Consider the following 12886-nt stretch of genomic DNA (forward strand, 5'->3'; position numbering starts at 1 on the left):
TATTTCTACAATGTTGATTTTATCTCACATCACTTTTTTGAATAATCTTGGGCTCATACGAAACTGCTGAATGGCTCAGAAAAAATCACCCTACCCCAGTTTCTAAGCCTCATATCAAAAGCCTTTAAAGGTGATATTTGTCTGACATTGACCTAATACTGTATATGTTAAATCAAAATTCTATCAGAGATCTATACATCTCATGAGTATATTTATTAATATCTGACATGCACATATACATATATACATAAATACTAATGATTTGATTTAATAGTGGTATAGCATAAAATAATATATCAAAAATGCCTCAAACATTAACATGTATTTTCAGAAACTGGTCAAATCTTCAACTTTAACAAACGGTATATACTACTATCTAATTACAAGCTATTATAGGTAATCAAACTGATTCAATTCTTCTAGACTCAGATAACTGCCTTGTGTAAGAGTGTTTGCCTCAAGTGCAGAAGGTTGTGGGTTCAAAACCCAGCCGGGTTAAACCCAAGACTTTCAAAGTGATACTTGCTGCTTCATCCACTGAGAAGGCAGAATTAAGGAGTAAGGGCTAAGACTGCTTGGCTTAGAGTCGAATTAATGTGTCAGAGTAGAGTGAAATGTCTTCCTGCTGACTGATAAATTGTAAACTAGCACGTTAAAAATCTGGCTCAGTGTGTTGGTTTGGTACAAAGCAGGGTTCATATTTTTATCCCATAAACATGTTCTCATCCTGAATATGCATTTAATTTGCCACTGGATGTTAAACAGTGTAGTCATGTAGACTGATATAACTATTATGCTCTGTGTATTCAATGGTGTCTCATATACTCAAGTGATATCTATATGAAAGGGTCTAGAAAGCTATGATAATAATGTATGGTTGACAATCAAGTGATTCTTCAAATATTTTATGACATTCTTTTTCTTTCTTTTTAACCATTAATCATACAAAATTGCCACACTAAAACTCCTACATGGTTTGAATATGTATGGCACATGTCAAGTATGGCTAAAGATAAATCAAAAACTAAACACAATGATCTTTCACAAAACTTTTTAAATGTCTAAATATGCAATAGGGTTTTTTAGCCATTATAACTTTTTTTTTTTACTTAAAACTCAAACAGACAGAAAAAAAGTTCATATCAATGCATTTAATTAAGGAAGGGAAACAACTCCAAGTCAACTTAAATTTGAATGAACCATAGTCATACAGAGTCCATAGATGTAATTGTGTATCTTTTATCTATTATTCTTACAAAAATTTACCAAAAAACAGATCTTTTGAAAAGAATTTTTGAAGTGAAAGTAGACATGGACACAATTTAAAGTCTTGTACAGATAGCTGTACTTACTGCATAACAATAATTAAAGCTAAAATTGATTAATATTTGTTTATCTTAGAATTTCCATTATAAGAAAAGTACATTAGGTGAACACTTGAATATCAATGCATTCTGAAAAGCAGGGACATGAAACTTGAATGCTCCATTTTCAGTATTTATATTAGTATAATAATTGTAATTGTTCCTGACACATATAACTGTAAAGGTTTTAACTTTTAAAAGGTATGAATATAGTTGCATTATCTATATAACGTCAGATAAAGTTTAATTATCAATATAAACAAAGGTCATGTTTACAGTAAATACACAGTATCAAAATATAAAAGAAATAGAATATAGTAGACATTAATTATTGGTTCTTCTAAATCTATCTGGAAAGGACAAACTCCAATCAACTGTCAGCTGTGTGAAACTGAGAAAGTTATTAATTGGAAATGCATCCAATGCATTCTATTGATGTGCAACTGCCAACTTTAGCCAGAAGTTCCTTTCATTATAATTTTTCATGTAGATTGCATAAATGTGTTTTATTATCAGTCTTAAAAAAATGAATATAATCCAAAAAAAGTACAAATGATTGCTTTAATCTTTATCTAGATTTAAATCACATAGTTAATTCATAATAGGTAGTAGGCCATTCCACCAGTTTGCATCATTTGTCAATTAATTGAAACGTTGGAAAATTTTCTCCCCTAAAACAATTTCTCTACTTTAATTCTCAAATTTTTTTTTCAATATTGAAAATTATGTTTCATTATGCTCTGATAGATTTGCCCATTACCAGTAAGGCTATTTATCTGATGGTTATTTTTTTTTGCAATTAAAAAATGATTTTTTTTTTCTTTAAACAAGAGGCTCTCAAGAACCTGATTCGCTCACCTGTATTTCAGAGGAGAAGATTTTTAAATGTTAGCAAACTTGATGAACAAATTGTGTAAAATTGTCTTTAAAGGGCAATAACTCCTTGAGGGTGCAATTGACAATTATGGTCATAATAACTTTTTTGTAGATCTTACTTTGCTGAACATTATTGCTGCTTACAGTTTATATATATCTATAATAATATTCAAAATAATAACAAAAAACTGCAAAATTTTGTTAAAACTACCAATTCGGTGGCAGCAACCCAACAATGGGTTGTTCGATTCCTCTGATAATTTCAGGGCCGATAGATCTTGACCAAATAAACAATTTTACCCCATGTCACATTTGCTCTAAAAGATTTAGTTTTTGAGATATAAGCCAAAAACTGCATTTGACCCTTATGTTCTATTTATAGCCATGGCGGCCATGTTTGTCGATGGATACAAACTTCGGATACAATTTATAAACAAGATACCCCAAGGAATATTTAGTTAAAGTTTGAAGGTAATTGGCCAAGTAGTTTCAGAGGAGAGGATTTTTAAATGTTAGCAAACTTGATGAACAAATAGTGTAAAATTGTCTTTAAAGGGCAATAACTCCTTGAGGGTGCAATTGACAATTATGGTCATAATAACTTTTTTGTAGATCTTACTTTGCTGAACATTATTGCTGCTTACAGTTTATATATATCTATAATAATATTCAAAATAATAACAAAAAACTGCAAAATTTTGTTAAAACTACCAATTCGGTGGCAGCAACCCAACAATGGGTTGTTCGATTCCTCTGATAATTTCAGGGCCGATAGATCTTGACCAAATAAACAATTTTACCCCATGTCACATTTGCTCTAAAAGATTTAGTTTTTGAGATATAAGCCAAAAACTGCATTTGACCCTTATGTTCTATTTATAGCCATGGCGGCCATGTTTGTCGATGGATACAAACTTCGGATACAATTTATAAACAAGATACCCCAAGGAATATTTAGTTAAAGTTTGAAGGTAATTGGCCAAGTAGTTTCAGAGGAGAGGATTTTTAAATGTTAGCAAACTTGATGAACAAATAGTGTAAAATTGTCTTTAAAGGGCAATAACTCCTTGAGGGTGCAATTGACAATTATGGTCATATTAACTTTTTTGTAGATCTTACTTTGCTGAACATTATTGCTGCTTACAGTTTATATATATCTATAATAATATTCAAAATAATCACAAAAAACTGCAAAATTTTGTTAAAACTACCAATTCGGTGGCAGCAACTCAACAATGGGTTGTTCGATTCGTCTGAAAATTTCAGAGCTGATAGATCTTGACCAATTGAACAATTTTACCCCATGTCAGATTTGCTCTAAAAGCTTTAGTTTTTGAGATATAAGCCAAAAACTGCATTTGACCCCTATGTTCTATTTTTAGCCATGGTGGCCATGTTTGTCGATGGATCAAAACTTCGGATACAATTTATAAACAAGATACCCTAAGGAACATTTAGTTAAAGTTTGAAGGTATTTGGCCCAGTAGTTTCAGAGGAGAAGATTTTTGAAATAGTTTACGACGACGACGATGACAGACGACGACGATGACAGGCGACGACAGGCGACGGATGCCAAGTGATGGCATAAGCTCACATGGGGCCCTTCGGGCCCCGGTGAGCTAAAAAGATATAACAAATTCTATTGTATGAAGAAAAAAGCATCTGTGGTTTTCAGACTTCTACCTTTAAGTCCATACAATTGTTGATAATAAGTTATCATTCTGCAGTTTTTGCTTGGGTAATATGTATACATGACAGATGTTTCAAATTTACAAACAAGAGTGCACACACTGAAAAATCTTGCCTGCTTTATCTATCATTATTGAATAAGCTCAAGGTTAGATGAACCTTGCTGAACCCCATGCACACATAACAATCATTCCATACACTGAATATAGTAAATCTTTTGCTTGTAGTATCTGAGAAATCAACCTAGTCAGGAAAACTTAATGTTGACCAATAAACCAAGAAAATGAGCTCCAAGTCACACCACTCTTAGACTGACAAATACATCTAACAATCATTCCATAGACCAAACATAACTGACCTTCTATTAATAGTATAACCATAAAAAATTTGACCAATGAACCATGAAAATGATGTCAAGGTGAGCTGAACCTTGCAAAAATATGTAAACCTTACTATCATTCCATGCTCTAAATGTAGTTGACATAGTTCAACAGTGAGCAAAATCCATAATGTACATTAAGCTTTAAAAGGCCCAGAAATGATAAAACATAAACATTCAAAGAAAAAAAAACATACGCCTGATTTATGTACGGCACCAAAAAACGAAAAACAATTACGATAGACAGCAACCAACTGAAGACCTTGCAAGGATCCCATGTACGTAATATAGTCATAGTAAATCTCATTAGTGATAAAAGTGCTGACTACTGGGATATTGATACCCGCATCTACCAAGTGGTTTGTAAAACTCATCAGAGTAGGAAAACTGGTAATAGGAGAAAAATTGTATAGTGACTCTTATAATAAGGGTAACACAATAAAAAGTTTGTTTACACAGATAACAATTCTGATTAAAAGTTACATCTACACCACAACTGTACATTTTTATGAAATTATCTATCAAACAATCTTATTTGTAATATATACGCTATCACATATTGTCTTATTTTCATTATTTGAATTTGACCCTAAGGAGTTAGTTTCCTTTCCTGGTTTTTATATCTGGTTTACTGATATGCAGAAGATTGGTGAAAATATACTCATTTCACACTATCCCATTTTCAAGTTCTTTGAACCATGAAAATTACCTAGTTGTCATATATTTTCTAAAGTTCATATCATAATGAACTTGTGTACTAAGTTTCAAGTTGACCACAACTTCATGATTAACTATTTTAAACCAAAACTTAAAACTTGAATGCACAGGCAAGAAAACAGTACCATACAGCATTTCAGAGGGACTAACAGATGAATGCACAGGCCAGAAAACAAGTACCGTACAGCTTTTCTGAGGGACAAACAGTTGAATGCACAAGCCAGAAAACAAGTACGAAACAGCTTTTCTGAGGGACTAACTGATGAATACACAGGCGAGAAAACAAGTACCGTACAGCTTTTCTGAGGGACAAACAGTTGAATGCACAGGCCAGAAAACAAGTACTGTACAGCTTTTCTGAGGGACAAACTGATGAATGCACAAGCCAGAAAACAAGTACGAAACAGATTTTCTGAGGGACTAACTGATGAATGCACAGGCCACAAAACAAGTACCGTACAGCTTTTCTGAGGGACAAACAGTTGAATGCACAGGCCAGAAAACAAGTACCGTACAGCTTTTCTGAGGGACAAACAGTTGAATGCACAAGCCAGAAAACAAGTATGAAACAGCTTTTCTGAGGGACTAATTGATGAATGCACAGGCCAGAAAACAAGTACCATGCAGCTTTTCTGAGGGGCGAACTGATGAATGCACAGGCCAGAAAACAAGTACCATGCAGCTTTTCTGAGGGACTAACTGATGAATGCACAGGCCAGAAAACAAGTACCGTACAGCTTTTCTGAGGGACCAACTGATGAATACACAGGCCAGAAAACAAGTACGAAACAGCTTTTCTGAGGGACTAATTGATGAATACACAAGCCAGAAAACAAGTACCATACAGCATTTTTGATTAGTTAAATAGTGCAAAGTTGTTCATAGAAATAAGAAGATGTGGTATGAGTGCCAATGAGACAACTCTTCATCCAAGTCACAATGTGTAAAAAGTAAACAATTATAGGTCAAAGTACAGTCTTCAACACGGAGCCTTGGCTCACACCGAACAGCAAGCTATAAAGGGCCCCAAAATGACTAGTGTAAAACAATTCAAACAGGAAAACCAACGGTCTAATTCATAAACAACCCATAATTGTAAAATCTAAGGCATCATGTTTATTTCAGGTAGACCATTGTCATCTTTCTGTCAATCTAATCTTGGTGATAGGATACATAAACAAGATTCAATCAAAAACTACATACATTTAGTTAATCATTCTACTACTTCAAGTTATATATAAATTATAATGTTTAGTTCATGATTGTATTTCTTTAAGTAAGATTGAATTACTTCAAAAGTTTAATCTGGTAACAAGTAATGATAATGAAAATATATTTTTCACCTATAAACTTAAATTAAACCATCAACAGATATGGCTTTTTTTTTTAATTACATTACACACTTACACAAGATCTGATCAGTGGATGAAGTATAGGCTAATTTTTAAGGCATCTTTGGTATTAGAATACAAAGTATCAAAAGAATCAATGCAGAAATAAGAACTAGAAGAATTCTAATTATAAACCAATTTCATATTATTATAGTATTGTCACATGGCTCTGTTCAAAGGTATTTCAAGATTCTAAAATATTCAGTGACTAGCAAAGTTTGATACATTCAATAACCTGTTCAAAGTTTTCCTCGTGTGGGTGCCCCTTAGGTAAAGGACGAATAGATGACTTATGACCTTTAGATGGTGGATGGGAAACTTCAACTGGTTCCTCATAGTCGTCCTGTAGTACAACCAGTTTTTATTACTTATTTATCACTTAATCTGAATGTCTGTTTTTGTTGAAGATACTGTTTACATTCCTTTTATTTTTGCTCACTTCCATTATGTTTTCAGATCTTTTTTATTGGATATAAACATGAAAATGAACTTAAAGTAATATTCTAAATAAAAAATTTTTTTAACATATAGTCTTTAGAACTGAGGGCCTTGACTGTTTATGGAGTGGTTGGCCATCTCCCATAAAGTAAATACACTAAAGCAAAGCTAAGATTTATACATAGAGAGTAGAATAATATATTTAATAACTTGAATTTTTAAAATTTTAAGTAATTTTACTGAAACAAAATGTTGAATGGCGTTTCATAACACTCTTTGTCAATATTTATGATGTCACAATAAAATGTAATCATCGACTCTCTGCATTGCTCCATATGGACCTGCAGATGTTCAATACACAAAATGGAATAATATAAGCACTAAGTTTTATAATGGCTTATGGTACTAATTGAGATTATTAAGGATTTTAAAAATGTAAATTTACTTGTAATCATCCTTTCAATTAAAAGTGTTAATTTAAAATTCTATCAAAAATTTAAACTAATAAAACAAAAGAAATTGGCTTAGAAGTACATTTTCCTTGGGGAACTGTCTTCAAAGCTGAATTTGTATAACTTATGCACAATGTCAACTTCTGTCGTACTTTAAACATTAAATGACAGTGCCTCTAGGCTTAAAAACCTTTTCTTCCTGATTTCAACGATAGTTAATAGTAATGCCAAAACAATTATACTACAAAAAGCAAAACAAAGCATTACTAGCCTGTTCAAAATCATCTTGAGGTGGAGGTATTTGAGGTCCTGATGTTTTACGTCCAGTCTGAGGTGGGTTATCTGGGTCCTCATAAAATTCCTCTTGCTATAAAATTGGTACGATTTAAATGCAATTCATAAATAAGATATTACTAACAAAATTGTATTCATGATTTTTTTAATGTACTGTGGATTCATTTATTTCTACCCCAAAATTAACCATATGTGGTTCATTTAAATGCATTGTGCAAGGTGATATAAAGTATTAAGTATATAATACTATAGCATGCACCTTAGGATAGTTTTACGATAATTTTCTTTTATTTTATTCCCCTAATACAATGTATATATATATATTATATACCTCTGTGATTTTGTCGAACATTATTTTGAACTTTAACATTGCACGGAATTTCCGAAAATAACTATTCAGAGCTTCAAAACAAAGAAGATTACGGTACAAAAGGTTCCAATATTTAAATTATTATTTTACATTTGGATTTTCAAAAACATTTGGGTCACTTGAATAAATAAATAAAAATTTAATATGGACTGCAAAAGTTCCCAGATTTTTAATATATTACAATTAGGACCTTGGAAAATAAAAGTATAATCAGATCACCATAGTAATATATTTCATGATTGGTTTTCATATAATCATGATTAAGCACTCTTTGATATAGTATATGTGGACAGATTCTCTAAACATCTTTACATATTTGAAATATTGCTTCAAAACATGACTCTTATAAACTCTATTTACAAACTAAATTATATTTTAGCACTTTGAAAGATTCACATAAATTTTTAAGTAATGATAAAAAAAGTTTTCAACAAAAGTTATGTCTATTTTTCATTCATGTAATTTACGCCAAAAATGTTTAATTTCATTCAAAATGACACCAAATTGACTATCTTGTATCACATTTTAGTATTTATTTAAACTTGACAAAGTCTATAATACATACATGCACAATAACAAATCACCTAGTCCATCAAAAAGATTAAAAAGTCTGTCTAAAACCAAACTAGCAAATAATAGTGCAACCCTCCACACTCCTATCCTATTGTTACTATAACAAACTTTAATAATATCTTACCGTAGGTTCTGGAGGAGGTCTTCTGACCCCTCTAGGAGGAGGAGGTACTGGAGCTGAGGATTCCTCTGCCTTCTTTCCAGCCTGACAAAAAGAAATATTTTAATTAATTTAATTGTTATCCTCCTTAGGAATGAAATGTTGTCTATTGTAAATTCAGAAATTATTACGAGGTTTGTACTAATGTAAATAATGCGACTAATTGAATATCACAATAATAAGAACTTGCATTCTGATATCAAATATATATTTGTATGTAGATTTTTTTTGAATCACAATAATTAAACTCGCATTTTTGTCCATTCTTCAGAAATCACAATAATAAATGCATGCAATAATTTCTGAATTTACCCTATTTGAATTTAATTTAAATCATGAAAGGAGACTGGGAGATGACAGGTTTTAATAATGCCTTTCAATTATCAAATAAAGCTCAGTGTTTAGTATGAAAATAAACTTTTGAAACTTGTAATCCTTGGAGATTTTTATATTTTCATTTAGGCACAGTGACAATAAGTTGTTGATAAAATAATTTAGAATTGTAATTAATTTAAACCTTAATGAACAAAAATTAGTGAATACTACTCGAAAGAACTAAAAATTAATTTGCTATGACCTAACATAAGTCTATAATTCAGCTTGGAATTTCTCTTAAGAACAACATGTATCATGTCTTCTGTGTTTCATTTCATATGAAAACTATTGATCATCAGTGATATTTTCCTAGAGACCTACCTTTGGGGGTTGTCTCCCCTTACCCCTGGGAGGTGGCGGTGCTGGCGCATCTGGTTCTGATGTCGTCCTCATTGGTATTTTTCTCCCCATTGTATTAGTCTGTAAAGAGATATGACACTTATTAGGACTGGTTCATATAATAAATTACAAGATAAAACTAATACTTCACAGAAGGTGATACACGGATAGATTTTACATCTGGTTATTTTCAGCAAAATTAAAACTGTTACATTTCAAATTTTAAACTGCTAGTCTTGCCAACCAATTTAACTATTTATTTTTAAATTTTTCTATAGTAGGGAATACTGTACATTATGCTACAGGATTTACTTGGACTCATTTCATAAGATTTTTAATACATGTGCAACAGTAATTCTGCCAAAATTGTACTAGTGTTCTCACCAGAGCCTCATAGTACCAGGTTGCCAAAATTTTAACATAAGTGCTATATATATTTTAACAAACTGTAGCATAAATGAAGTGCTATAATATAAGCAGAGAGCTATCTCAAATCAATTGAAAATACTAGGGAGAACACTGAGTACTCTAGTTGAATGACATCTGTAGTCAGCATTTAACCTTTCTTTCCTATAATACCGCATAGCAAATATCAGAGAACAACAAATGCTTTTAAATATGTTTTCCAATTTTTTTGGAATGAAATTGAATATGTGAATTTGCTTGTACCAAAACTAATGAAAATAAACATTAAAAGGATAATATTCATTACAAACCGCTGAGTGACAGTCACTGTAGTACATAGATCAATATCTAACATGATTTCTTATGGAGAGAAATAAACATAAGAAGATAAAATAAGGGATAAGATTAAAACAATGTTTTATGTAGAATGTATAAAACAATAAAAAAATATACATGAGCAAGAATGTGTCCATAGTACACGGATGCCCCACACCGCACTATCATTTTCTATGTTCAGTGGACCATAAAATTGTGGTCAAAACTCTAATTTGGCATTAAAATTAGAAAGATCATATCATAGGAAACATGTGTACTAAGTTTCAAGTTGATTGGACTTCAACCTCCATCAAAAACTACCTTGACCAAAAAACTTTAACATGAAGTGGGACAGACGGACAAACGGACAAATGAACGAACGGACGCACAGACTGAAAAACGTAAAGCCCCTAAGTGGGGCATAAAAACAAAATCCTTCTTGCCTGTTTTTTTTTTTTTTTTTTTTTTAAAGAGATTGGTCTTTATAACTGATCTTAAACTTTATAAAAAATACCTGTTCTGGGACAGGAAGTTGTCTCCTTGGAGCCGGTTTCTTCACAGGTTGCTCATCAGGATCTTCATATACAGGCTGTAAATATATATCAAGATGTAATAACCATAGCAACACAAATGCTTAATCCTTACATAATGCAAATACAGTAACTCTTTTAATTAGATGTCTGCAGATAGCTCATTCAGATTTTTTTAAAATATATTAGAAAACTATCGAAAGATACTTGTAATTTTTTTTTAACTGACCAATTTACTACGAAATTATTCCAGAAACTATCTTTATCCCAGCTTAATCTAAATTAATTCTATAATCTAAAACTGAAAATACATATAAAATCCACTTATGAATATCTTCTCGATACTAATAGAAAAAGTGAGACAAATTGTATTGTATATATTAAATTCATAGAAATGGTCAAAATATAAATGCAGGGATTTAATGAACTAGAGGCTCAAATGGATAAGTATTTCTCTCAAAGAACCTCTTTCATATTAATACCATTTCTAATATGATTCTATAGTAATGAAAACACTACAGTACAATCAGTAAGTAAAAGGAAATCATCTTCAAAATTCTATATAGGGTAATTTCAATTTCTAGAACAGTAAAAGTCAAAACACCAAGGATTTTCATTATTCTATGAGGTGGTAGCCTCAAACTAGAATATCGTGGGTTTTATAAGATTGTTTGTTTTGTTTTTTTTTTTAATATGGAACTTTAAATAACCAGCTGACTATGGGATTTAGTCCCTGTACTAAAACTAAATTCAATATGCTCACTAACACCATGTATAAAGATATCTACAACAAAAATGAGTAAAGAGTATGACATCGTAGAATTATGTCTGAATCAGAACACAACAGGGTTTAGTACCTGAAGTGTATGCATACTATATTCTGGAACTCTTAATAACAACCCTGATTTTAGTCTATGTGATGTTAATTCTATATAAAAGGTTACTGCTTCTACAGTTCCATTATTTCAATACAAACATTATATATTGTGCTATGATTGTCAATGAGACAGCTCTCCAACAGAGAGCAAATGATGTAAATGTTAGCAAAGTTGTCTGTTTTTATCAGAACCTAACCACAATTACAAAGGGAAGCATACACATGCTGAACATTATACAAACCTCAAGCTATTACAAATTATGGATATATACAGTATTTCTTGGGGAAACACACTATCATTAAAACATTTAATCCATGAATTAGTGAATAATGATATATATATATATATATCAAGTCCAGAGCTCCCTTGTTTAGCTGCCACCTTCAGACTTAATTTTTTTTATTGCTATGAAATGGTGTTACAGGGAGGCAGTAATGCCATTGAGATATTTGGAGCTTGCTTTATAGCAGGACATCCGTTTATTCTCTTTGTATTCTGTATTTTTGCCACTTACTTTTATTTCATGGAAAATATGGATAGATGGACTGTAAATCATTGCATGAAAAGTTAAGATTGACAATCATTAAAATAAGGAATGAGTTGATCAGTTATCATTTATAATGAATTATAATTTATAATATAGTTTTGAGAAAAAAAATCTTTCATGTAATTTGGCATTCATAAAGAGTTGAATTTTATTGATTTTGGCAAATTTGTTCTTGAAATTGGTTTGCAAATGCCTAATGGCGATATTTTGGGGTGGAAATATGACAAGCATATTTTTTAGTACAAACCTAAAATGTGATTCATATGAGTAAGAAAATCAATGATACACAATGATGATACACCAGTTTGGAAATGTAAGAATTGGCAATAGATAACATGGGAGCACTGTACATGTGAATCTATTATTAAGTCTAATTATACATTTGTAGTTATTTGTAATACTTTTGTATTAAGAAAATTTTAAGCAAAAATGCATATACTTTTTAAATTTCATTATAAACTAATCATAAAAATTAAGTTTAAATGATAAATGAACTTTTTTAATTTTAATAAAAGCCTGACATGCCGTAGACAATTTTCAGAATCTGCTTTTGTAAGTTGTAATTAATGGGTTGTTTAAACTATACCAATATGTCATTAAATGTAACAGGATATCCTGCATTTATCATGTTTTTCAAGGTCAAATTGCTATAAGACCCCCCATTTGCATTAACCAAAATACCTTGTTGTAAATTAGATACTCAATTGAGCCAACACCCTCATGGGTAGATCTAATACATACAAGTCTGATTGAGTAATGTGATTTTAGTTGATTTACTTTCATATAATTTCAAG

General features: G+C 31.2%; 1 protein-coding gene across 15 annotated transcripts in view; it reads right to left on the reverse strand.

Moving 5' to 3' along the window:
* The window catches only part of LOC127735885 (basic salivary proline-rich protein 2-like), a 99151-nt gene that overhangs the window by 21817 nt on the left and 64448 nt on the right, over positions 1-12886 (reverse strand). For 13 of the 15 annotated variants that reach the window (XM_052246296.1, XM_052246292.1, XM_052246295.1 and 10 more), the window contains 4 exons: positions 10652-10726; positions 9400-9498; positions 8668-8748; positions 7578-7673 (listed from right to left, as the gene is read on the reverse strand). In XM_052246296.1, the coding sequence (XP_052102256.1) occupies positions 7578-7673; positions 8668-8748; positions 9400-9498; positions 10652-10726 (351 nt within the window). The remainder of the gene's footprint in view (positions 1-7577; positions 7674-8667; positions 8749-9399; positions 9499-10651; positions 10727-12886) is intronic. The other 2 variants (XM_052246306.1, XM_052246301.1) reach the window with 1 other exon arrangement.

The sequence above is a fragment of the Mytilus californianus genome, unplaced genomic scaffold (genome assembly GCF_021869535.1).
Source record: "Mytilus californianus isolate M0D057914Y unplaced genomic scaffold, xbMytCali1.0.p SCAF_3, whole genome shotgun sequence".
NCBI classification, from domain to species: domain Eukaryota; kingdom Metazoa; phylum Mollusca; class Bivalvia; order Mytilida; family Mytilidae; genus Mytilus; species Mytilus californianus.